This window comes from Myotis nattereri (assembly GCF_964212035.1).
Source record: "Myotis nattereri genome assembly, chromosome: 18".
NCBI classification, from domain to species: domain Eukaryota; kingdom Metazoa; phylum Chordata; class Mammalia; order Chiroptera; family Vespertilionidae; genus Myotis; species Myotis nattereri.
In genome coordinates this window covers 603233-628728 of record NC_138093.1, presented here as the reverse complement: position 1 = coordinate 628728, position 25496 = coordinate 603233, and the positions used below count along the sequence as shown (strand labels likewise).

General features: G+C 53.6%; 9 protein-coding genes across 9 annotated transcripts; 4 read left to right on the top strand and 5 right to left on the bottom strand.

Moving 5' to 3' along the window:
- Positions 1-294: 294 nt before the first annotated feature.
- LOC308534596 (histone H1.4-like) lies at positions 295-23679 on the bottom strand (the record flags this gene model as incomplete). Its single annotated transcript, XM_081113140.1, has 2 exons — positions 295-392; positions 23118-23679. The coding sequence occupies 2 exons, from the start codon at positions 23677-23679 to the stop codon at positions 295-297; spliced, it is 660 nt and encodes a 219-aa protein (XP_080969266.1).
- LOC308534572 (histone H3.1) lies at positions 3159-3569 on the top strand (the record flags this gene model as incomplete). The annotated part of the gene is made up of 1 exon (XM_081113111.1): positions 3159-3569. One exon carries the CDS (start codon positions 3159-3161, stop codon positions 3567-3569), a length of 411 nt encoding a protein of 136 aa, XP_080969237.1.
- LOC308534549 (histone H4) lies at positions 4233-4544 on the top strand (the record flags this gene model as incomplete). Its single annotated transcript, XM_081113085.1, has 1 exon — positions 4233-4544. One exon carries the CDS (start codon positions 4233-4235, stop codon positions 4542-4544), a length of 312 nt encoding a protein of 103 aa, XP_080969211.1.
- LOC308534518 (histone H4) lies at positions 6728-7039 on the bottom strand (the record flags this gene model as incomplete). Its single annotated transcript, XM_081113036.1, has 1 exon — positions 6728-7039. One exon carries the CDS (start codon positions 7037-7039, stop codon positions 6728-6730), a length of 312 nt encoding a protein of 103 aa, XP_080969162.1.
- Positions 10487-10897, bottom strand: LOC308534437 (histone H3.1; the record flags this gene model as incomplete). The annotated part of the gene is made up of 1 exon (XM_081112939.1): positions 10487-10897. One exon carries the CDS (start codon positions 10895-10897, stop codon positions 10487-10489), a length of 411 nt encoding a protein of 136 aa, XP_080969065.1.
- LOC308534367 (histone H2A type 1) lies at positions 12116-12508 on the bottom strand (the record flags this gene model as incomplete). The annotated part of the gene is made up of 1 exon (XM_081112853.1): positions 12116-12508. One exon carries the CDS (start codon positions 12506-12508, stop codon positions 12116-12118), a length of 393 nt encoding a protein of 130 aa, XP_080968979.1.
- LOC308533935 (histone H2B type 1-B) lies at positions 16150-16530 on the bottom strand (the record flags this gene model as incomplete). Its single annotated transcript, XM_081112168.1, has 1 exon — positions 16150-16530. One exon carries the CDS (start codon positions 16528-16530, stop codon positions 16150-16152), a length of 381 nt encoding a protein of 126 aa, XP_080968294.1.
- On the top strand, positions 16869-17261 carry LOC308533791 (histone H2A type 1; the record flags this gene model as incomplete). The annotated part of the gene is made up of 1 exon (XM_081111906.1): positions 16869-17261. One exon carries the CDS (start codon positions 16869-16871, stop codon positions 17259-17261), a length of 393 nt encoding a protein of 130 aa, XP_080968032.1.
- On the top strand, positions 18381-18840 carry LOC308534411 (histone H3.1; the record flags this gene model as incomplete). The annotated part of the gene is made up of 1 exon (XM_081112903.1): positions 18381-18840. The coding sequence occupies exon 1, from the start codon at positions 18430-18432 to the stop codon at positions 18838-18840; it is 411 nt and encodes a 136-aa protein (XP_080969029.1). The 5' UTR covers positions 18381-18429.
- Positions 23680-25496: the final 1817 nt, after the last annotated feature.

The following is a 25496-nucleotide window of genomic DNA, read 5'->3' as shown; positions in this document are numbered from 1 at the left end:
TGGTTGATTCGGTGACTGACTATAGTTTGGGGTGTGGGTCTAATAAAAAAACTCAGGTGAACACACAGAACTATGTTTCCCAAGTCCTGCTGCGGGTAAATCACCGTGAACCCCTAAACGTCCCCCTAACTTTGGGCTCCGAGTGAGAATTCCCTGGGGCTCCCGAGGCTGCATCTGCAGGGGGGCCGAGATCTCACTGAGCCAGAGGCCCGCGCACTGCCAAGCTCTTTCCCGCAGCAGGTAGGTGGCTCTTAAAAGAGCCGTTGGGTTACAGGAACAGGGTTCCAACCGGACCTACTTCTTCTTGGGGGCCGCCTTCTTGGCCTTGGGCTTGGTCACCTTGGCCTTGGCCGCTTTGGGCTTCACGGCCTTGGCCTTGGCCGGGCTCTTGGCTGCCTTCTTGGGCTTCACGGCCTTGGGCTTCTTGGGGCTCTTGGCCTTTTTGGCCGCCGCCGGCCTCTTCACCTTCTTCGGAGTCTTAACCGCTTTCTTGGCCGCGGCGCCCGCGGGCTTCTTGGGTTTCTTAGAAGCGCCCGCCGCCTTGGGCTTGGCCGCCACCTTCGCGGCGCTGGGCTTGGCCTCCCCGGAGGCCGCCTTCTTGTTGAGCTTGAAGGAGCCCGAGGCGCCGGTGCCCTTGGTCTGCAGCAGGGTGCCCTTGCTCACCAGGCTCTTGAGGCCCAGCTTGATGCGGCTGTTGTTCTTGTCCACGTCGTAGCCCGCGGCCGCCAGCGCCTTCTTGAGCGCGGCCAGCGACACGCCGCTGCGCTCCTTGGAGGCGGCGACCGCCTGGACCAGCAGCTCGGAGACCGAGGGCCCCGCGGGCTTCTTCCTGGCGGCCGCCGCCTTCGCCGGCTTCTTCGCCTTCTTGCCGGCCGAGGGCTTCTCGGGGGCGGTGGAGGCCGATGGGGCCGGGGGTGCCGTCTCGGACATGGCGAGAGCAAAGCGCGACCGAACCAACCGTAGGAACCGGAGAGTCTGGGACGCCACGGCCCGCGGCGCCGCGTATTTATACGGGCGGGCCGCGCTGTGATTGGTGCGCGCCGCCGGCTGCGCCCCCTGTCGGCTCCGAGAGGGGCCCCCGCCCCGCAGCCTCGGGCCCCGGGTCCCGGCCGCGCGCCCCGGCTCCGGGACCGCACAGTCACCCCCGGGAGAGGGAAATACAGGACAGGGGCGGGCCGGGCTCTGCCGCCCCTTAAACGTCGCAGTGCTACTTCTTAAGGAAAAATAGGATTTTTTTTGCGGGGCGGCGGGGGCTTAGGGTGGGGACGGTTGCTAAGCGAGGAAGTCGCATCAGAACCTCAGGGCTTTCGCCTGAATCTTCACCAGGAGGCTGTTAGGACGTTGCTCCCCGGCTGCAGTGAAAGTGAGGGGCTGACATGCATGGCTGGGGAGGGGGGGGGGGGGGAGCGCGGGCTGGGGGCCAGGTCTCGCCGGTGCCACTGCCTCTCCCCCAAACGCCGGAGGGCGACGTGACCTGTGTTTCGGTCCAAGGACAGTGGTAGACACAACAGGACGCGCTGGCACCTCCGCGAACACCCCAGCGGGGCGCGGGGAGACCTCATATGCCAGCGACTCCTGCGGCTCAATGCATTTCCCCAAAGTCAAGTGCCTTTCAGTGCTTGCAACGCACCCCAACTACGCGCTAACGTTTACGACCCGGGTTCGCTGTCAGCATAGCCATTCAGCAGATGCACAACCTCCGCACCCCGCTCCGAGGCATCAACCAATACCCCGGGGACTGCGCGGTTCCGCCACGCGCCCCCCGGGGGGGTGGAATTCCTGTGCGTTTGAAAGTGAAAAGACACACCCCGGTGGGACAATTAGCGCCAACTTCCTGATCTTGTCTGAGACCCTAAAAGCGGTTGAATGCATTTACAATGCAAATGTGCGACGCTGCTGGCGGCGGGAAAACCGGGCAGTGACGTCATGTTCCCGCGCGCGTGCTGCTGCGGTTCTCAAACCGGTCGTCGCCTCTGCTACCCTGGGTTTCCCCGTTTTCTCAGCGGCATAGGGATTTGTTCATCCACTAATGTCAGGGTCCCAAACACATTGCCTCCGTCTTCTTCACCACCGTTTCTACCTCCCACTTCCGGGTGAGTCTACCTTTTAAAAATACATCACATAATTTCTGAGAATCTCGAAGAGGACAGTTGTAATGACACCGGTATAAATATTCCTCCAAGACGGAGTGTGTATTTTTGGAAAGATGTAAAGAAATCTAATTGGGGGTGATAATTCAAATGGTAATCAAAGGAAGCTTTTAAAATGGAAATGCTAAACTAAGTCTTTTAGCCTAAGGAGCCTTTACCGATGCCAACGAGGGATGCTAGGATCTGCTTTCCACGTGGCTGTTCGCCATAATGGACTCAGCTAATCAAAATACACTACAATCTGGTCTCCCTCATCCTAGTGAAAAAAAGAGCCACGTTTGTATCTTTCAAGATTGAAAAAAAATTAAGTAAAAGGTGAGGTCTTGAAATTGTTAAGTAGTTCTCCTTAGGGTCCAAGAGCCAATTATTGGGCCAGGGCGCTGTGTATCCAGTTTGGTGCTGGGCGTCACCGTTTTTTTGCACCGGGGAAGAGTACTCTGGTTTTAGAAACATGAGTTTCAGAAAATCCAAGTGTAGGACACAGAACACAAATGCGTAACAAAAGGTGCCTGGTTACAGGGGCCATTTCTGTGAACGTTGCTGCGATTTACTGTCTTGTAGGTTTAAAGAAGCCCTTCAGTCAATTAAAAGGTTACAGACACTTGCCTGATCTCCGGCTGTGCAACAGGAATGGCGGGAGTGGAAAGGGGGAGGGGGGAGGAGATGGTGGCGGCGGCAATATTTCCTTCCCCAAGAACCAAATAGATACACAGAACTAAAAAGCTGTAGTACCATTGAGGCCAATGCTTCCACTTTTATGACAATATAATGCTCAAAGCTTTGAACTCAGATTATGAAAATCAGATGCGGTGAAGAACAAAAGGGAAAAAAAGATCAAACTGCACCGTTGTTGAAAAGCTCCAATATACCCCAATCAGAACCTGTAACGTCACATCTAAACATTTTCCTCACCCAATCGCCGCACACGACTTCTTATAAATACCAGCAGTGATTCCAGGAGACATACTTGTTCCACAAACTGCTGCCTATTTTCACGCTTTATTGGTCATGGCTCGGACCAAGCAGACGGCGCGCAAGTCGACGGGCGGGAAGGCGCCCCGCAAGCAGCTGGCCACCAAGGCCGCCCGCAAGAGCGCGCCGGCCACGGGCGGCGTGAAGAAGCCGCACCGCTACCGGCCCGGCACCGTGGCCCTGCGCGAGATCCGCCGCTACCAGAAGTCCACGGAGCTGCTGATCCGCAAGCTGCCCTTCCAGCGCCTGGTGCGCGAGATCGCGCAGGACTTCAAGACCGACCTGCGCTTCCAGAGCTCGGCCGTCATGGCGCTGCAGGAGGCGTGCGAGGCCTACCTGGTGGGGCTGTTCGAGGACACCAACCTGTGCGCCATCCACGCCAAGCGCGTCACCATCATGCCCAAGGACATCCAGCTCGCGCGCCGCATCCGCGGCGAGCGGGCCTGATTCTCACGTCTTCCTCTCCCAAAGGCTCTTTTTAGAGCCACCCACCTTTTGCACGAAAAGGCTTGAAACACTCCCTACCCGCAGTGGATTAATACAAGTATTTATGTGCTCGGGAGTTAGGGTGTACACATTGCTCCGAGTTTGCACCGCAGAAACAATACCTGCCCTTCCCAATGTTAGGTTCAGTGCTATACTTCACTTAAGTCCTAACTAAGATCCAAAGTTTGAGGGACGTGAAAGACTTGGCATTTCAAGGGTTAATACGGCCCAAATCTCAAAAGCAGGCTTGTCATTTACTAGGAACGTCCATTTCTACCTGTGATCTTGTCAAAGATCTTCTCAAAATTTACTGTCAAAAGACCTTTTTGCCTTTTCATGTTGACTTTCCTGCTTAAAATATCTTGGAACCTTGAGTTTCCTCAGGGTCCCTTAGAGTAACTGCAGATAAAGAACAATAACACTCTTTCAAGCTTGGCTCTGGCTCCCCCCGCCCTCGGGTTTGGAGGAGGGGCAAAGGGGGGCGGTGACGTCACATTTCCCGCCAGCGCGTTGTCCAATCACTGCATCGGCTGCGGGAGGGGTGGATGGGGGGAGTGGCGGATTATATAAGAACGGGCTCTTTCCCTTCTCGTCAGTTGCTTCTGCTTCTCTACTTGCAAAGCCATGTCCGGTCGCGGCAAAGGCGGGAAGGGCCTGGGCAAGGGCGGCGCCAAGCGCCACCGCAAGGTGCTGCGCGACAACATCCAGGGCATCACCAAGCCCGCCATCCGGCGCCTGGCGCGGCGCGGCGGCGTCAAGCGCATCTCCGGGCTCATCTACGAGGAGACGCGCGGGGTGCTCAAGGTCTTCCTGGAGAACGTGATCCGCGACGCCGTCACCTACACGGAGCACGCCAAGCGCAAGACGGTCACGGCCATGGACGTGGTCTACGCGCTCAAGCGCCAGGGCCGCACCCTCTACGGCTTCGGCGGCTGAGCCCGTCCCCCGCCCCGGCTCCCCCCAAAGGCCCTTTTCAGGGCCGCCCACCCCCTCTCGGAAGAGCTGCGCGCTGTCGTGCTCGTGTTTCTGTGGACACGTTTTCTCGTGTTAGATGGCGGCGGGCCTTAGCCTTTAGCAGGAGCTTCAGGCTCGATGGGGGCGCCTCATCCAGGCTGTGTAGGGACCCGAGTGGCGGCCCTAGGTTCTCGGGGAGGGAACGGGTACAGGCAGGAAAGTGGAAGCGGGTCTGATTGGGGGGAGGGAACGTGGCCACGTCGGGAAAGACGAGCTCACCTTTCACTCCCAGGCCTGGAGCGGCCCCTCCCTGAGCCCCGCGGTGCTGGGTTTAAAAGGCGCTGGGCCTGGTCCTTTCCGTTCACTTGCAGGCGGGCCCTCCCCAAGCCCCGGGCGGAGCAGAGTGTGAGTCACCATCCACTGGACCAGGCGGCGGGGCTCTAACTCGGTGTCTCACTCTCAGCCCGAGACCCCACCTGGCGTTTGGGAAGGAGGGGCTCCCGCCCGGGTCACAGCCTCTGCCCTGCGGCCCCTGCTCTCCCCTCCTTCTGCCGTTCAGGGCCACCCTCCTCCAAAAGGGCTGCTACAAAGGTCATCCTACACCCGTTTGTGTGCCGAGTGTCGGGTCTGTGGTTGAAATGAACAAGATGAAGGAAATTTAAGTCTGACATCTGTGTAGCCTTGTAACTCAAGGCTCGATAGTGTTGCCCTCATTCTGAATCCATTCACTGCACTCAGGCAGGGGAGGGGTGATGGACCATTAAAACAAATGATGGTGCCCTGGCTGGTTTGCCCGTGGATAGAGCGTCGGCCTGGGGACGGAAGGGTCTAGGGTTCCATTCCCGGTCAAGGCACATGCCCCGGTCGCGGGTTCGATCCCCAGTAGGGGGCGTGCCGGAGGCAGCCGATCTGATTCTCTCTGGTCATTGATTTTTCTATCTCTCCTCCCTCTCTGAAAAATCAATAAAAATATACTTATTTTAAAAGGATAGTAAGGAACATTTTCAAAGACGCAGACTATTTTTTAAATGAATATTGTTGAATGTATTACATATGTCCCCCTTCTCCCCATTGACCTCCTCCAGCCCCCCCCCCCGCCCCCCCAGCCCCCAGGCCTTCGCCACCCTGCTGTCTGCGTCCATGGGTTATGCAAATATGCATATAAGGTTCTAAGATGCAGACTATTAAAAACCGATGTGCCAACCTAAGGACATCCATATTGTGTTTAAACAGCCCATGATTTTTTTTTTTAAAAAAAGGGGGGCGCGGGGGAGTGTCCGGGGAAACAACGTTAGGAGTCACAGCAGGTTAAGAGCAGCGCCTGTGGCAGAGCGAGCTCCCTCCCAAATGCTGCGAGGCCGCAGGTCGCAGAAGAGGTCAGGGACCCGCGTTAGGACACTGACCCCTTCGTCTATTCTATGGAATTTACAAACTGCTTAGCCTGGGGCTCAGGGGGCGCCGGCGTGAGAATGGACCTAAGCAAGGCCTAGTTATATTTAAACCTGAGTTCACCCAGTTTGTGGGGAAAATGGGGGTGTCGACACTGAGCCCGAAGCCTGGGTGAAGGACAAGAGTCACATGTCAATCCTTCGTGACGTCGCCAGGGCAAATCCAGTTGGAATAGCCCAGGTTTCGCTGGAAATATCTAACTTTAATTGATCTGACTCCCTTGGGTGGGGGCGGGGTTGGCGACACCCTCGCAGATCCACGACTTGCAGAAACGTTTAACTCATGGACTAACTAGGCCAGCGACGCTTCTAGGTCCCCGCGCCACTGCAAACTGCTGCTCCCCAACGAGGCTTGTCTTTGCTTGATGCTTTCACAGGGTACAAGGGGCTGGCGTCCCTGCCAGAAAAAGACAACCTAAGTGCCCTAGAACTTTAAATTCGTCCCCCTCCCGCTTGCTTCTTCCTACCGACCAGCCCCGGAAGCCCCCAATCCCTCCCAACGGGCCCAGAGCACCGCCGACCCTGGGGCCCTGTATAGAAACCGCCGGAGGAGCCCCCATCGAGCCTGCAGCGCCTGCCAAAGCTTAAGACCCACGCCATCAAACACGAGAAAATTGTGTCCACAGAAACACGAGCACGACAGCGCGCAGCTCTTCCGAGAGGGGGTGGGCGGCCCTGAAAAGGGCCTTTGGGGGGAGCCGGGGCGGGGGGACGGGCTCAGCCGCCGAAGCCGTAGAGGGTGCGGCCCTGGCGCTTGAGCGCGTAGACCACGTCCATGGCCGTGACCGTCTTGCGCTTGGCGTGCTCCGTGTAGGTGACGGCGTCGCGGATCACGTTCTCCAGGAAGACCTTGAGCACCCCGCGCGTCTCCTCGTAGATGAGCCCGGAGATGCGCTTGACGCCGCCGCGCCGCGCCAGGCGCCGGATGGCGGGCTTGGTGATGCCCTGGATGTTGTCGCGCAGCACCTTGCGGTGGCGCTTGGCGCCGCCCTTGCCCAGGCCCTTCCCGCCTTTGCCGCGACCAGACATGGTGATGGAGCAGAAGTCAGAGACGCTTGTTCCCGCGCTGAAGGCGGCAGCCTCTTAAATAACCAGGGGGCGGACCTGGTTTGAAACAGCCCGGAAAAGGCGGGAAACAGCCGAGTCCCCGCCCCTGCTTCTACCCTCAAGGAAACACGGAGTAAGGAGATTTTCTGTTTTTAGAAAACAAGAAATCCCGAACAGGAGGGTCTACCGTGGACGCGAACGAAATTAGCTCCTTTGTGGGTGTGTCCAGCCCATGGATATTTTTGGATCATTTCCAACATGGAATTAAAAGAAGCCCAAACCCCAAGAGACAAAGGAATTGGTAAATGGGTTGCCAAGCAACCCAGCCAGTCTTTGGGTCTGGAATTGGTGAGGGGCTGCTCTCAGGCTGCTACTGGCCTGTCTGTTAAGCTGAGTTTCCTTGGCCGTCTCCACGCAAAGGACGCGCACTTGTCCGTAACCGAGACAGGATCATGGAAGCCGGGGCAAGCGGGACAGGGGAACCGAGACAGCGAAACGGCAGTGTGCAGCCACCTGGTGAACCCTCTCTCCCTAAACCAGGGACACTTAAGAGTAGTTTGCGCTTCTTCCCAGAGGGTAGAGAGCTTAAACCACCTACTCAGGGCGGCAGAGCAGACATCCCATCAGCGCCATTTGCCAACACGCCCAAGGACAGGTGACGCTAAGAGCATCAACCTCATTCTGGTGCGTGAGCACAAAGCTGATGGGGAGTCTCTAGAGATCCTCCCTAAGAACTTCCCCAAATGCCCAGCCTTTAAAACCCCTTCAAAACGAAGTGTGCGCTCTTTTTCCCAGGAGTATGTCCCCCCCAACTCCCCCCCCCCCTTGAAGCATCTTCTAAGCTCTAAGGAACCCCGCGAGGCCCGCGACCCGGGCAGCAGCAGTTCGTCCCAGACAAAGCCCCTGAACCTGCCCCGAAGGCCCCTTCCCCCTGACTTTTAGGGAGCCAAGCAGCGCAGCCTGGGCTCACGTCCCCAGCCCTTCCTTGTTTCTGGGTCCCCAGCTTTAATACGCGTCCTTGAAAGTTCACCCGGACTCCCGTTGTGAACTGTTTCCTGCACCAAGTCTCCAACCCACACCCTACCGGCTGCCCTAGGCAGACCCCTTCAGGGCCAGGCCCCCTTTCCGGTTACAGCTGATAGTTCTTTGACAATAAGTTCCTATCGCCCTGACTTCTGTGTAAAATATTTATAATACAGGCAGCACAAAAGCACCATGCAGGATTCCAGGGCATGTCCAGCCTAACCGGAGCATGGGCAGTGTGCTTCCATTTAAACAAGTTGAGCTACTGCATTTAAACAATGGGGGTCCCGGAGGGAAAGAGTGTGGATTCCAGGGGCTGATGCGGGTTCTCTGGCCTAAGGCAGAGGGTGGAGGGGTGCCCGCCCTTCCCTGGGGCTGGCTCATCCAATTCCAGGAAAGCTGTCATAAACGCTAAAGCTAGAAGTGTGGACGAAAGGGGCCACATGCTGACCTGACCAGCTCAGGGGAGGCCTGCATGGCCGTCTTGTAAACTCAGAGACCTAAAGTCGCCACAAAGGATGGTCTGAAATTAAACTTTAACTAAAAGCAGTGATGGTGGGCAGCTATGTCCTGGGCCGGTATCTTCTCTGACAAGGTCAACCTTTACCGTAACTGAGCCTGTCTGTCTTTTTGCATATGTGATAACACACCCTTGGGATGTCTGGGTAACTTGCAACTTCCCTTTTTCTGGAGCCCCTGGGGCACAACCAAATGTGCTGGGCGCCAGGACAGATGCCACCAATTCCTTCACTATCATGTTAATTGATCCTGCACAGACCTAAGCATGTGTCCATCATTTTACTTCTTATCCAATCCCAGGGGTTTTCCCTGCTTTGCTTTATTCCTCCTCCTTAATCTGTCACCAATGGATTTCATGTAACCCACCTACGTCCCTCCTTTGATTGCAAATGTATAAATACAAATGTAACCTTATCTCAATTAGTTGAGGTTCTGCTTCCTGGCATATGTTGACAGTTTGGCTCAAATAAACTCACAATTTTTTTTTACAGGTTTCAATGTGTTTTTTTTTTACGTTAACAGAAGGAATTGTACGCAAGTGACAGTGATAAAGATGTAGTCATTCCTAGAGGTTTGCAATATTTTCAAAATTTTGCTGAACTACTACATGAGAGCATTAAGATATACATGAGGCCCTTAGAATACAATGTTCAAAATAAGAGATGGCATTTTATTGTTTTTAAAAACAAAATTCAACTGAGTCCATTTGAAGATCTAATTGGCTATATTAACCAATTCCTGAACCGGGCAGCAACCGACTTGTAACTAACTAGAAGGGTGCTCCTAGGAGTTGTACAAAATAAATGAGTTTTCTAGGAACAGGGACAGAGCAAGCAACCATCACCGAAGGTGAAGAAAGGGTTTCTCTTGGGGGGAAAGAGAAGAAGAGCATTTTCATCCCGCAGGCTGCCTCTCCTTTCCAATGTGATGGAGCGGGCCCACATGACCGGATGACCGTACTAGCGCTTTACCGGAAAATTCCAGACTGGTGGTTTACAGTGACATTCCTGGGAGAGGTTGGAACTGCAATTAGATCAGGTATTAAAACTAGGTTTGGGCCTGTGGTTTTGTCCTGGTCTAACCCTTCGAACCTACCCAAGTCCCTTTTTCTCTGACTCCGCAGGTAAGAGGGTTAACTTGAAACGCAGGCAGATAGGGCAGGGGTCCGGCGGAAAACGAAGGCAGGGGGAACATAGGCAGTTAGAGCAGCCTCACCACAGGAACCAACCAAGCAGAAGCAGTACAATGTTTCTGGACTCACAGCGGGAGGCATGGGAAACGAAGGGTGGGCCTGCAGCAACCAGGGGTACAAACCACGGAAACAGTTCAGGTCGGTTGTTGGGCAAAAACAATTGAGGGAATCAAGCAGGTGGCGACACAGGTAGACGAAGAGCAGCTTGTAGCACATTTATATCTACCCCTGACCACAAGGGTTCGGCGGGCAGCCACCACCCGGCCCCCCTCCTCTTCCGGGGAGTCGGAGCCGCTTGTAATAACTTCCACACTTTGTTTAAATCTTCTGGTCCGAGGAGCTCATTCTACAGCGTCGATACAGGACCGGGAGAGACACCTTGGCTCATCGTCCCGTTACCACCGGGAGCGGTCAGCAACCCGACGCGGCCCAGTTCTTCCTGGAGAGCTTGGTCTCTCCTTGTGCTTCTCCTACCTTAGGCCCTCCCTGGTTTCCTATTCTCCACGGTTTTTCGCTCAAAAACCCCTGGACTTGTGTTCTCAAATCCTTCCTACACCAAGAAACCACACTGTACGCGCAGGGCGGTAATTCCTGCCTGGAAATAAATTAACAGTTTGCGCTCAGCTCTTGTAAGTGAAAATGTGGTGGCTCTGAAAAGAGCCTTTGGGTTTTGGTGCAAGTGGGTGGGACGGAGCTCACGCCCTCTCGCCGCGGATGCGGCGCGCGAGCTGGATGTCCTTGGGCATGATGGTGACGCGCTTGGCGTGGATGGCGCACAGGTTGGTGTCCTCGAACAGCCCCACCAGGTAGGCCTCGCACGCCTCCTGCAGCGCCATGACGGCCGAGCTCTGGAAGCGCAGGTCGGTCTTGAAGTCCTGCGCGATCTCGCGCACCAGGCGCTGGAAGGGCAGCTTGCGGATCAGCAGCTCCGTGGACTTCTGGTAGCGGCGGATCTCGCGCAGGGCCACGGTGCCGGGCCGGTAGCGGTGCGGCTTCTTCACGCCGCCCGTGGCCGGCGCGCTCTTGCGGGCGGCCTTGGTGGCCAGCTGCTTGCGGGGCGCCTTCCCGCCCGTCGACTTGCGCGCCGTCTGCTTGGTCCGAGCCATTCCTAACAGCCAGGAGCCGGGAAGCACTGAATAAGAGCGGGGGCTTTCAACGGTTATTTATAATGCGGGGCCCACGCTGATTGGATAAGGCATCTGTCCATCAAGTCCCGCCGGAAGTGATTGGAAGCCGCGTCCACTTCCTCATCCCAGGAGCCTCCGGGGCGTAAGCATCAGAAATTAACTTCTTCCTCCCACCTACCCTTTCAACAGCGGCCGTTTTCCAGTCTTTCTGGCCTCTACCTTTTTCTGCGTTTTTTCTCTACAATGCTCTTTGGTTTTTCTGCGCAGAACTTAATGTAAGCATTAAAAAAATATACATTGTTTGCTACATGAAGAATTTTAGTTTTCGCCCCGTAAACGCTTCCGTCTGATCTTTTTGAAAAAGCGCGCGCTACATGGGATTGGCGAAGCAAATGTTGAGCCTCATTCAAGTTTCGGGGGACTAATTTCCTGTCAGTTTCTTAATTCCTCTAAATAAATTTACGTCTCCTTGGGCTTTTTTCTGTTTACTTTGATTTCACATTTGGTGTTACAGCTACAGTGACATTTACTGCCCACTGACTAGCCTTCCCGCACGCATCACAACTTCCACTGGGACTTGTAGCTCGGGTCGGGGGAAGTGTGGTTAAGGGAAAGGGATCCTCAAACGTGTCAGCGGCAGAGAAGACGACCGGGGGCCTTAGTCGCGCTGGGCCGTGTTGAGAAGCTCCGCCTGTGGCCCAAGTGCACGGGGAGCAGCAGGGCTTTCGTCCTCACACCGCGCTGGGGCCCGTGGCGTAGGAGACGGAGTTAGGGACGATGTGTCCTGTGAAGATGCAAAACTCAACAGTGAAGGGCGGTTTCATTGCCCTGTTGCTTACCAACTGCATGTGTATTTAAATGGTCGCCTTTCACCAAGCGTTGTTCCCGTCTAATCTTCCCCATGGTTCTACCCTGAGGGCCCACAGTATTCATCCCCTAATTACCCGTGATGCCCAGTAGCTCCGTTACCGTCTTACATAGTTGATGAACTTTTGTTTTTATTGGAGGAAATAGTGGCATTTCTGGGCGTGTTTGCCCACTGCCATCTGCTGTTAGGCTGAGGAGTTACAGCAAAGATCACTTCTAAGCCTCCGCTCCGATAGGGAAGGTGCCAGCGCTCTCAGTGCGAAGGTGGGTGGCTCTGAAAAGAGCCTTTGGTTCAGTTGTTGGCGTTGTTGCCAAAGGAACGCAGGGTCCTCACTTGCCCTTGGCCTTGTGGTGGCTCTCGGTCTTCTTGGGCAGCAGCACGGCCTGGATGTTGGGCAGCACGCCGCCCTGCGCGATGGTCACCTTGCCCAGCAGCTTGTTGAGCTCCTCGTCGTTGCGGATGGCCAGCTGCAGGTGGCGCGGGATGATGCGCGTCTTCTTGTTGTCGCGCGCCGCGTTGCCCGCCAGCTCCAGGATCTCGGCCGTCAGGTACTCCAGCACCGCCGCCAGGTACACGGGCGCGCCCGCCCCGACGCGCTCGGCGTAGTTGCCCTTGCGGAGCAGCCGGTGCACGCGGCCCACGGGGAACTGCAGCCCGGCCCGCGAGGACCGCGTCTTGGCCTTGGCGCGCGCCTTGCCGCCCTGCTTGCCGCGTCCGGACATGATTTCTTGAGAAGAAACGAGCGCCTTCTAAGCACCAGATCGGACAGATGGCACTAAAGGGAAGCAAGACAAGTATTTATACTAATGGGAGGTAGCAGGCATGCACTTCCCGAGAACCAATGGGAACGTAGATCCTGCCTCCCTCATTTGCATAGGAGGCGAGTTTTTTTTTTCCTTTTTTTCTTTGCTCCATTGTAATCCGGTCTGATGAACCTTTATCTTTTTTTCTTTACTAATCATTGAATCAATTAGTTTCCTCCCCCCCCCCCCCCCGAAATACTATCCTAAACGCAGTCAGGCAGGAATTATTGTCCTCAGACAATTGGTTATTCGAATTTTGGAAAGAAATACAAGCAGGGCAATTTCTAAATAGATAACATTTAAGAGGTACATCTAAAAAAGAAAGAAAAAGAGGTACTTCCATGCCACGCGTTGCTTTAACTCTTTCAGAGCTCAGAAAATAGGGAGAAAAGGAAAATAATGCTTTTGGTGGCCCCCGGCTTCTTAACGGATCTGAACAATGAAACCTGCAGAGGAGGTGGCCTAAGACAGCAGCTGCGTCTCCATGTCACTCATATTGGGAAGGAGGCGTTCAGGTTGGCCTGGAAGTGCAGAGCATGAGCACTGCCTTCATTTTAGGAATGTGAAACGTGGACGCCCAGATTGGTTATTTACTAATAATTAATGGCACCAAGGACTGTGAACTCCTGGGTGAAAAGCCTTTGCCATCATTTCCCAGAGCCGCTCCCATCCCCTCTCCCCTTCTTTTCCCACTTGGGCACAACACTCAGGATGCTGGTTATTTCAGAAAACCGCCCTCCAGCCTGCATGGCCTGCGACCTGCAGTGGTGTCCTGTGCCTGTAATCCCTGCGTTCCCAGTCATCTTTGTCCTTCTACCCAATATAAGCAGCTGGCTTACGGTGGGGGCCGAGCAGACTTTTTGTGGGTGGCCTGCTGCTCGCCTGTACTGCCGGCATTACTGTAATAAGTGCTCATCTAAGATCCAACCCTGTCTCTTCGTAAATGGCTCCAGTAGTGACAGGCAGCCCAGACCCCTTGGTTGTGCGGTTTCACTATCTCAGTCCTGGTCGTGCACAGTCTCTGGACCTCCTGTTACCTGTCTCTTTGTGGACATTTCTTCTCTTTTCAGGATTCTCAGTCATCTTCCCTCCAAACTAAAAGTCCCCTGGTCCTCTTCATCTGGCTCCAGGCACCCAGAACCCCGCTGTTGGATAGGGAGACGGCAGAACTTTTTATGACTGAAAAGAGAGTTGGGGATCTCGTCCAGGTCATTTGCCTGTTTTCTTTGTTGACGGAGAGCAGCAGCTCTGGAGAAGATGTGGGTGTTTATTAGGGAAATGCGTGTATAAACCCTTTGGGGAGGACAAGGGTCTCGAGGTCTTATTAGTGCTTCCCCAACGGTTCTCTTGCTAAATGTTAACATGCACAACAGTATTTTGCAGACACAGCTGTAAGCAGATGAGCTCAGCTCCAACCCAACCAGGTACCTGTAGCTGGTTGCAAAGAAGAAATCAACATGCAATTGACCACATGGTTTCTATAAGCTTTGTCTAGCCTCCCTTCTGGAGACAGCATTGGAGGTGAGCCCCTCCCCTTTACTTGCTGCGAGTAAATAGATGTAAGGACAACCACGCCTCATTTGTGAGTAGATCACCCTAAGCAGGGAACCCCGTAGTTTGCTAACCATTCCCGGATTTCTCTTAAGCTGATGGGACTGACCCCTGTGTTCAAAGTTGGTGCCTGGTCAGAATCACCTGGGGAGATTAACAAATTTGTTTCTGTCTTGTCACTACTCCTCACTATAGATCCGGGGAGCTACCATGGAATGTAGGCATCTGAATTAAAAATATATATATTTAGTGATTTTTAGGAGAGAGGAAGGGAGGGAGAGAGAGAGAGAGAAAGAGAGAGAGAGATGAGAAATAGAGCCCGAACCCAGGCATGTGCCCTGAGCAGGAATGGAAGCAGCAACATTTTGGTGGCAGGGACGATGCTAACACAGGCCAGGGTGACTTTTTCTTATTTCCTCATTCACTTGTGAAGCATCAGCCAGGTATCCGAACAGGTAACTTTTATAGGTTTGTGTTTAGGAGGCCTAGTGTTTTTCTTTAAGGTTGTCAATTAAGAGTATAGTTTTAGGGAAAGTATTACATATTTAGAAGAAATGAGAGGGGAGGGATGGGGGAACAGATGGCAAGATTGAAAGCAAGCAGGCAGGCAAAGCTGTATAGGATAAAATGGGGTGAAAATAACCCCTCCTGAGGTCGCGTTAAATAGGATAAGAAGTCATCTCACTAGCCAGCGCTTCCCCCTCAAGGGAAGAACAGGAGGGTTCATGATTCTTAAACCACAGCTTGAATTCACTAACAAGCTTATTTGGGGAGGGCCTTTGTATAATCTATACAACAAAAATTATTGACTTTTAAGGCAAGTATGTTTTTCAAAACTATATTTTGCATATGCCAAGAAAGAAATAATTATGTTGGGCTGTGTGTGGGGAAAAAGTTAATTTTCCTTTAAAAGGGTTCCTTTTTGAGAAATTCAACTTTAAATTTTACAGTATTTCTTCATCGTGCTCATACACCGAAGGAAAATCCCCCCCCCCCCCCTCCACCGCGCCCCACACACACCTTAGAAATGAGCAGTGAACAGCGACTCTTCACCGGCTCTTCCTCCCCTCCCCCATCCCCGGACGGAGACCACCCCTCGGACCCTCTTCCCCAGCCAAGGGCCTTCCTGTCTGTTTGGATTGGATTTGGAGCCCCAGCGTCTCTGGAAAAAGGATTGCAAAGAGCAGGCCACACATATTCCCCTCCACCCACTTCCCCCGACCATCGCTGTCAGCCAGGAGGTGGCGCCACATATGGATGGAAGGGCGGGAAATTCAAATCCTTTGTCCCTTATCAGAGCGGGAACCCACCCTCCCCACCCTTCTAGGGGAATCGCTGAACTGCCCAAGGCCCAGGAGGTGGCAGCCCAGATTACTAGGACGTAAAAAAAAATTCACAGGCCTTTCAGACCGACTGTGGCCACCGGTAAACATTTCTAATGAGAAATCAGAGCCATCTCAGATCACCTGTGTGCAAAGGGCTCGAGGCGGACCCCACAGAAACTAGGGCCCCAGGAGCCACGCGCAAAGTCGCTGATGTTTCCCCAAAGCTCCCAAGACCAGGCGAGTGCAGACTCCCGGAAGGAGCGCCCCCCTACCTGCCCAGACACACCCTCCTCCCACCCAATCAGCCCAGATCAGAACGCCTCTGGGGGCCCTGCTCTCTAAAGTCCTTGATCGGCTTTCCTACCCAGCGGGGGAATTCCAAACCCATCGGAAACCTGCAGAGGTAAGTAAAGTGACCCTTTGTAGGGACATTTCAGTGAACACCTACGGCACCTTGAAGGTGAGAAAACATGAACAAGACAGCCATGGGGCACAGCACCACGTTCACTTAAAACCAAGTGACCCTGGAGATGGAACCTGGGCTGACTTTGCCACAACTAAGGACTCAAACTGAACCGACAGCATGAAACAGTGACCTGGCTCAGAAACGGCAGTTACAGCTTTTCCCAGAGAAAATGGGTGGCTCTGAAAAGAGCCTTTGGGTTTGACAGGGGCCGAAGCACCTCACTTGGAGCTGGTGTACTTGGTGACGGCCTTGGTGCCCTCGGACACGGCGTGCTTGGCCAGCTCGCCGGGCAGCAGCAGGCGCACGGCCGTCTGGATCTCGCGGGACGTGATGGTCGAGCGCTTGTTGTAATGCGCCAGGCGCGATGCCTCGCCCGCGATGCGCTCGAAGATGTCGTTGACGAACGAGTTCATGATGCCCATGGCCTTGGACGAGATGCCGGTGTCGGGGTGCACCTGCTTGAGCACCTTGTACACGTAGATGGAGTAGCTCTCCTTGCGGCTGCGCTTGCGCTTCTTACCGTCCTTCTTCTGCGCCTTGGTGATGGCTTTCTTGGAGCCCTTCTTCGGAGCGGGCGCCGATTTGGAAGGTTCCGGCATGGCGTCTGCAAAGGCTGTAGAATTCCCGGTCGCAGTTTCTACAACGGAGACGAAGGGTGAAGGGCTGAGAGCTCATTCAGTATATATATGTTTCTCGATTTAAATGAGGAATTACGAATCCTCACTTCTGATTGGTTAGACATTCCATGTCACCGAGGGGCGTGGTCTATGCAAATAAGAAATACACAGTTCTCTTTTCTATTGGACAGAACATATTTTAACCAATCAGATGTCTTATCGCTCTATCCAAGCTGTAGCTATAAAAGGGTTTCTCCAACTTCACATTCTCACATCGCTTTTTTGCAGCAGCTTTCTCTGCACGTTAGAAGTTTGCTAATATGTCTGGACGCGGCAAGCAGGGCGGCAAGGCGCGCGCCAAGGCCAAGACGCGGTCCTCGCGGGCCGGGCTGCAGTTCCCCGTGGGCCGCGTGCACCGGCTGCTCCGCAAGGGCAACTACGCCGAGCGCGTCGGGGCGGGCGCGCCCGTGTACCTGGCGGCGGTGCTGGAGTACCTGACGGCCGAGATCCTGGAGCTGGCGGGCAACGCGGCGCGCGACAACAAGAAGACGCGCATCATCCCGCGCCACCTGCAGCTGGCCATCCGCAACGACGAGGAGCTCAACAAGCTGCTGGGCAAGGTGACCATCGCGCAGGGCGGCGTGCTGCCCAACATCCAGGCCGTGCTGCTGCCCAAGAAGACCGAGAGCCACCACAAGGCCAAGGGCAAATAAAGGAACAAATCGCAACATCCAAAACCAAAGGCTCTTTTCAGAGCCACCCACGCTTTCACTAAAGAGCTTGCTCTAAAATGTACGTTTTTAACAGCGACTAATTCCTCAGTCTACCAGTAGATGGCAGTGTGTGAACATTAACTCCAATAAAAACAATTTAGCATCAGCAAAGGAAAATGAGTACCCGGACACTTGGCAATCACAGGTAATTAAGGTGATGAGTGCTGCAAGCCCTGGGGGTTAAACCGGGAGAAAACAGGAGGGCAACAAGGCTTGGTGAAAGGTGACTATTTAACTGCAAATATAGTTAGTGACCCATCGGGCAATAACTCGAGTTGTTTTGCATCTCAATAGGACAGACACATTATCACCAATTTTCCCATCTACCGGGGCCGTAGTGGATTGTAAGTAACAGCAACACTGCTGGCCTCCGAGTCAGGTTCCTTAGGCGGAGCTGCTCATCACGGGGCACAGCATGGGTTATAGAAGCCTCAGTCATCTGTTTGTACTAAGTACACGCTTGAGGGTTTCTTTAACCACACTTTCCACAACTCTCCGTTGAAATTGTGAAACGTATGAGAATGTTAGTGAAAAGTAAATGTTACTGTAGCTGTAACACCAAATGTGAAATCGAGTTAAGTAGGCATTTAGAAAAAGCATAAGAAACATTTTAAAACCTCTACACGTAAGTAGAGAAATGAAGAAACGGACGGGAAATTGGCTTTCCTAAATTTGAATGAGATTCAAAAATCACTTGGCCAATCCCGTGTAGCGCGCGCTTTTTCAAAAAGATCAGACGATAGCCCGTTTCCGGGGCCCAAATTTAAAATTTTTATTCAGGAAACAAGACATATAATGGTAATTATTTACATTAAGTTCTGCGGAGAAAAGCCAAAGAACATTGTAGAGAAAAGAGGTAAAGACGGTAAAAGCGAGAAAGAGTAGGAAACAGCCGCAGATGGAAGGGTGGGAGGGAGAAAGAAGTTAATTTCCGGTCCAAACGCGCGGGAGGCCTGCGGTCCGGAAGTGGATGGGGCTTCCAATAACGTCCCTGCGGGTCGTGATGGACAGATGCCGTATCCAATGAGAGCGGGCCTCGCCTTATATATACTGGTTGAGAGCCCGAGCTGTTATTCTTCTAGCAGTTTGCTACGTTGGGTGCTTTGCTATGGCTCGGACCAAGCAGACGGCGCGCAAGTCGACGGGCGGGAAGGCGCCCCGCAAGCAGCTGGCCACCAAGGCTGCCCGCAAGAGCGCGCCGGCCACGGGCGGCGTGAAGAAGCCGCACCGCTACCGGCCCGGCACCGTGGCCCTGCGCGAGATCCGCCGCTACCAGAAGTCCACGGAGCTGCTGATCCGCAAGCTGCCCTTCCAGCGCCTGGTGCGCGAGATCGCGCAGGACTTCAAGACCGACCTGCGCTTCCAGAGCTCGGCCGTCATGGCGCTGCAGGAGGCGTGCGAGGCCTACCTGGTGGGGCTGTTCGAGGACACCAACCTGTGCGCCATCCACGCCAAGCGCGTCACCATCATGCCCAAGGACATCCAGCTCGCGCGCCGCATCCGCGGCGAGAGGGCGTGAGCTCCATCCCGCCCACTTGCGCCAAAACCCAAAGGCTCTTTTCAGAGCCACCCACAATTTCACGTAAAAAGCTGTAACTACACATCCGAAGTGCTGAGACCCAAGCTAGAAATTACTGGGGGAATTATAAGGAGGTAAGGACAAGGATGTTCAGTGTTGAATGTATTTATTTAGCGATTTCTATATTAAGGTGAAATCCCTTCTGGTTGCACTGGATCAATTGTAAGTACTGAGTACCTGCATGTATTCCCTCTACCGCCTTCCTGACGGATCTCCCACCCCTCCACATCATTAAACTGTTTCCTCTTTCCATGGCTTGTGCATTTAAGTACTTTCCTTAATCCCTTCACCTTGCTTCACCCACCACCACCCCCAGGCCTCCCCTCCCACAGCTGTCAGACTGTTCCCTGTGGTCATGCGTCTTATCCTGTCAGTTTTGCTCCTTAGGTTTCGCATGTGAGAGCATATGGTAGTTGTCTTTCTCTGGATTCCTTATGACATTTAGATACTAAAGTTTCACCGCATAGATAGAAGCTAATGGTAGCTTTTTATTGGATCTCAATTTTTCATGGAATTCTCAAATAATTGAACCTTGTTTTAATTGTCAGAAGCAGTGTTGACTATCTCCTTGTGTCCTGTTCAGTTGAATTCAGTCAGACAACAAGGTTTATGAGTGTAATTTAGAGGCTCCTGAACACCATTACTCCTGCCATCAGGGAAAGGGTGTGCTCTGGAGAGAGCGCGCACTGGATCCTCCATCCTAAGGGCTTTAAAGGCTGGGATTTTAGGGGAGGTCCCAGGGACACATCTTGATAGAATATTCAGCAGCTTCCCAGGTGCGTCCATTAAGGGTTGTGGTCTGCACTGATGGATGGGCAGGCACCAGAGCAGGGGGACATTATTCAACGCAGCTGGTCCTAAGGTCAGCCATGGCTGGTTTTGCTGCTTACCTGGGCCTGGAGCTGAAATACAACAGGCCCAGATGTTATCTTCAGGGAGAAAAGTGAAGGGGGGGGGGGAGGGGAAGCCTCCCTGGGGGGAGGGCCCACCCTACCACTGATTGCTGGTTGCTAGGCACCTGGGGTTTCCACCCTGTTGACCTTCTGTACCTGGCCCATTGTCCTTGCCTTGTCCTTGTCCCTGTCTCCATGCCTACAGCAAAGATAATAAGGTCGAGGCCTAAATTCAGTTCTTGAGCCCAGGAGCTGCATAGCTCTCCCTGGCCACACCCTCGTGAAACCTGACCCACCAGCAGGACCCATGGCCCCAAACCCCTTACTCATGAGGACTTTCATTCTGTAAAACCCTTGTCGGTACACTGTTGGGGAGTTGGGGTTTTATATAATTTAAATTATTTAACACCTACGGAGTGCCTGGTTCTTTCTCTGCACCTTGGTGTCCGCATAACTGGCTACTGTCAGCACCACCAGGTAGGCGAGCTCTTTGCTGGGTTTCAAAGGCAAAGATAAGCCTTTTACGAAAATGTTCTGTGCCTGGGGCGAGACTGCCCACTATGACCTGCCCAGCTAGGAACGCATTACAGCACTCCTTTTTCATCCACAAAAGGTAGCCACTGTAGAACTTGTCTCTCCCTTCACCCAGGCCCCCTTTTAATAAATACAGAAGCATTGATGTGTTCCTTTTTTAAACTTTCCAAATATAAAACAAGATAATAGGGAATAGATCAAAATTTTCTGAGGCCTGAAGTGTATGCAACTTGGTGACTCTTTAAAACCTTCACTAGAGTACAAAGACAAAACTAGATACTGAACATCAATTTATAGTGGAAAAATAAGTCACCTGTGCATGAAAAGGGGGTTCCATGTTAAGTAACCTCACAGGATGATCTGGTGATGTTCTGGACATATTGCGTTAAATAAACTATCTTTTTAGAATGATTTCACCTGTGTCTTTGCTCCTTATTTATGTGGCTATGAACAGCTAGCACTGCCGTGGAGATAACTTGGCTCAGCCACAGATTCCTTCAGTCACTGGGTATCTTCTATGTACAGTTGATGGAATACTGGCCCTCAAGAAATCGAGAATATGAGATTGCCATTGCCAGCAGGAACAGAGAAAACAAAATAACTGCAAATAGAGGTAATAAAAATAGGAATAGGTATTTGGAGAAAAGTACAAAATTTGAATGGGAAAACACAAACAGTTCTTGAATATGAAACAACTCAGTTTAATTTATAAAAACAAAATTCCCCCCAATAAAAACAGAATCCCAAGAAGACTATCAATAGGGTGTTGAAGGTTTCTGCGTGGGTGGGAAGGGGGAGCTTCCCAAAGTAAAAGCAAAATAAATAAAATAAAAAAAAAAACAGAATTACCAGAGAATTCTGCAAAGGATAATGAGAGGAAATCAGCTCTATCAGCTATTCAGGTCATATTATAACATCTGTTTATTTGACATCCAATTATTTGCATATCTACTATGGTTCATATATTCTCAGCATTGCAGAGCTGTGAGCAGTACTGAAACCAGTGTGATCTGCCATTAGGAATGGCTGGAAAGATCAAAGGGACAAAATAGAAAACCAAGAATTGGTTCACCTCTGCACGGAATTTACCTGTGGTAAGGTCCTATCTCAAGTGGGGGTGGACTGGGGAGGGCAGGAGAGGCAGAAAAGGCAGTTAGTAAATGGTCTTGAGGAAAATACCCATGTGCATTCATATATCCATAATGTAAGTCCTATAAAAACATCCATGCATTCACATATCAAAAATGATCCATATATTCGTATCCATACTTGTATACGAACATGCAGAGGGCTCACAATTTTAAGTGTAAAATTAACAACAGAAAAATGGGGAAAAACATGAGACAACCGTCTTTCTTCGTGTGTGTTGTAGTCGTGAGTCTTTCTGTTCAAAGGGATTACACAGACGACGAAGATTAGGCTCTCTCAGCCCAGGAGAGAGGGCGGGGCGGGGCGCATGAATTCGAGTCACCCCCCCCCCCGCCCCCTAATGCGGGAATTACCTCCCAGGAGCTGGGGCAACAGATCCAGAAAGAACCGCGCGGCAGGCCCCGAGGGCCCTCTCCCTGGAAGTTGTCTCGAGAAAGATCTGTGCAGAATTGAAACTGCCCGCTGGGCTGCGTCCAGCAGAAACGCCCCGAGTGTCACACAACCCACGGACGACACTGTCGATGAAAACTAACGCCCTTACTGACATCACCCCTCACAGACTCAGATCCAAGGCTCACCGACGCTTTTCCCTCCTGCATGGAAAGACATTTGGGTCTCTCTCTCTCTCTCTCTCTCTCTCTCTCTCTCTCTCTCTCTCTCTCTCTCTCGGCGTTTAAAGCATCTTCGGGGTTTACATGTTTGTCTAACGGAGGATGGGGAGCCGCCCGTCAGGACAACATGGCGAACAAAGGTGGTTTTGATGCGCTCCGGCCGGTCACACCCAAGTTCAAGGTTACAGGGTCCGAGGGACAGAAAGACCCCGCAGCGGCCGAGACCTGGGCGGCAGCCATTCCTCAAGGGCGCTTTCTCGTCGCCAGAAAAACGGGAATGAAAAGAATGAGCGAGAAGGCGCCCCCGCCTCCTCCTCCCAGGGCTGGAGGCCAAAAAACGCTCCAGGACACAGCAGCCTGACTTTCCAAAACATGCCAGAAGCATTGCCACACCCAGCGAGAAGGGCAAACTCAACCCAACAACAAAAACGCCAGAACAAGTAAAAAAAAAAAAAAAAAAAAAAAGCAAACGTGCGACAGCAGCTGCCACTGTCCAATGGCATCCAGCACGAGAACGACGGGCGGCGGGCGTGCGCCAACCGGCGAGCGGGCGGGACTTTTGAAAGCTTCCCGGGCCTAATGGTGCCATCCCCGCGGCTCGGGAACCGGCTGGTATTGCGTTCCTGTCCACAGGCCCGTGGAGCAGGGCTGCCCAGGGCGGTTCCGCTCATCGGACCAGGAACTGTCCCTCCCACAGCAGCCCGTTCCCAATGCGGGTGGTCTGCCTGTCACCTCCAGCGACCGCCCTTCCGAGGCCCACACCGCCCCTCCTCCCGGGTCTGCAGGCCCCTCCGATGCTGCTCCAGCGACACTGCGTTAGAATAAACGGTTAAAGGGGCGGGCGGGGAGGGGAGAGCCGGGTAAATGGCGGGTGGGGAGTGCTCAGCTCTCTTTCGAGGTCAGTGGTGGCTCTGAAAAGAGCCGTTTGGGTTGTAGAAGCGGTTGTGAACCTACTTCTTCTTGGGAGCAGCCTTCTTGGTCTTGGCAACCTTGGGCTTGGCGGCCTTGGACTTCACAGCCTTGCCCGGACTCTTGGCCGGCTTCTTGGGCTTGGCGGCCTTCACCTTCTTGGGGCTCTTGGCTGCTTTCTTGGCGCCCGCCGCCGCCGCCGGCTTCTTGGGCTTTTTCGGGGTCTTCTTGGCGCTCTTCTTGGGGGTGGCCGAGCCCGCGGCCTTCTTGGGCTTCTTGGCCGCGCCCGCGGGCTTCCTGGGCTTGGCCGCGCCCGCCTTCTTGGCCTTGGGCTTGGCCTCCCCGGAGGCCGCCTTCTTGCTGATCTTGAAGGAGCCCGAGGCGCCGGTGCCCTTGGTCTGCAGCAGGGTGCCCTTGCTCACCAGGCTCTTGAGGCCCAGCTTGATGCGGCTGTTGTTCTTGTCCACGTCGTAGCCCGCGGCCGCCAGCGCCTTCTTGAGCGCGGCCAGCGACACGCCGCTGCGCTCCTTGGAGGCGGCGACCGCCTTGGTGATGAGCTCGGACACGGGCGGCCCGGACGCCTTGCGGCGCACCCCGGAGGGCTTCTTGGCCGCCTTCTTCTTCACCGGGGTCTTCTCCGCGGGGGGCGCGGCGGCGGGCGCGGCGGGAGCGGTCTCCGACATGGCGATGTCGATGGCGACGGTCTAGGAAGAGTTGGCGAAAGTGGCGAAGCGCCGATGGCGCAGCGCCGGCCGCCGCCGAATATATAGAGCGCAGGCGCGCGCTGATTGGTGCTCCCGCCGCCCTCGGCTGGCAGGCTCCGCGCCGCCGCCGCGCGCCCAAGTTGTGTTTGTTACACTTCACAAAAGGGGGAAAATATTAAAATCCCCCGCACCCAACGCCCCGGGACCGGTCGGAAAAGAATCCCAGAAGCCTCAGGCTTCCTGCCCGGCATTTATTTTTCCTGTAACTGCAAAGACGCCGCGTCCAGGGGCCCCCAACTCCCCCAACTCCCAGGCAAGTCCAGGACCATCGGAGACCACTTTCTGTTTTTCTTCTAAATTACCTGTTCGCTCCTTGGCCCTGGAAAGTTCTTTTTCTCAGGGTGGCTAGGGCACATGTTCACCTTCCTATGGGGACCAACACGAGGTCGTTGTCACTTAAAATTCCACAGTAATTCGGTTTCTTCGCAAGGGAAGTAACACAGGTCCTGGATGAATTCTGCGTGCAGACGCACAGGGACTGGGGACTGGGACCCGGTTCTGGACCAGCCCAGAGCAGTTAGAGAGCGATCCGAGGGGGTCCCTAAGTTCCCGAGGGGCCCTGGGTGGTGGCGGGTTGGAGACTCACATCTTTGATGTGAAGACATTGAAAAAACCCTTTAGCAAATCCCTCTTTCCGTCGATGGGGGCGGGGCACCCTTTTCACTTTCCAAAGTGGAGACATTGGGCTGTTTTTAAAAAGCTCTCGGGTTCCCCTCTGCGTTGGACACGGCAGGGGGTCGGGCCCTCAGAAGAGGGACAATAACCGAGGCAGGAAGACCCACTCAGCCTGCCCAGCGCCCCCCAGAAGACCCCGCGGGGGGAAGGGGCATTGCGAGGGTCTGTTTCCAAACAAGCCTTTAGTTATTGATGTATTTGTTTTGGTATGCAGCAGTAGAGAGCCGAATTTTGCCCATGAAACCTTTGGGTTTCTTCCAGTTACAGTACCTAACAGGTCAGGGTATAGAACGCCCTCTTAGTGGGAGCTCACACCTGTAGGTGGAGATACAGTGACTGTCTTTTAATAAGAGACACTTTGACTTATAAGGTGAACTATAGATTCGAAACATTAAAAAAAAAAGAATGGCAACATTTAGAAAAGAAAAAGAGGGAAAGCACTGGAACATGTAGATTATGATGCCTTTTTTTATTTTATTTTATGAATTCACCTCTTCCCATCCCTCCTATAGTTGGCCTGAGCAAGATTCGCTTTACCACTGTAAGGTTTGTTACTTCCTATGGGTGCCCTTGGGTTCAAAGCCATTGCGATGTAGTCGTGAAAGAAAAGGCTGGGTAAACGTTCTGCTCACCTACTTAATGGGAATGTATTTTGTGTTTAGGGACAAAGGAAGTATGACAACTCCCCAGGAATTCCTATTCAGACATATGTCTACCCGCCAATGTGTATCAGAGGTGCCAGACGGAGACCGTGGTCACCAGAGGTGTGAGTGTCTCCAGGTCCGGGGTTCTCACCAAGTGCCCTTCTCTCTCCACGGGAGAATGGAGCACGGGGCTTTGCAGACACAGGGGCAGCCTGATGAACTTGACCACGCTGAGCCCACCGCAGAGAAGTCCAGTGTAGCCCTAACCGGTTTGGCTCAGTGGATAGAGCGTCGGCCTGCGGACTGAAGGGTCCCGGGTACAATTCTAGTCAAGGGCATGTACCTTGGCTGCGGGCACATCCCCAGTAGGAGGTGTGCAACAGGCAGCTGATCGATGTTTCTCTCTCATTGATGTTT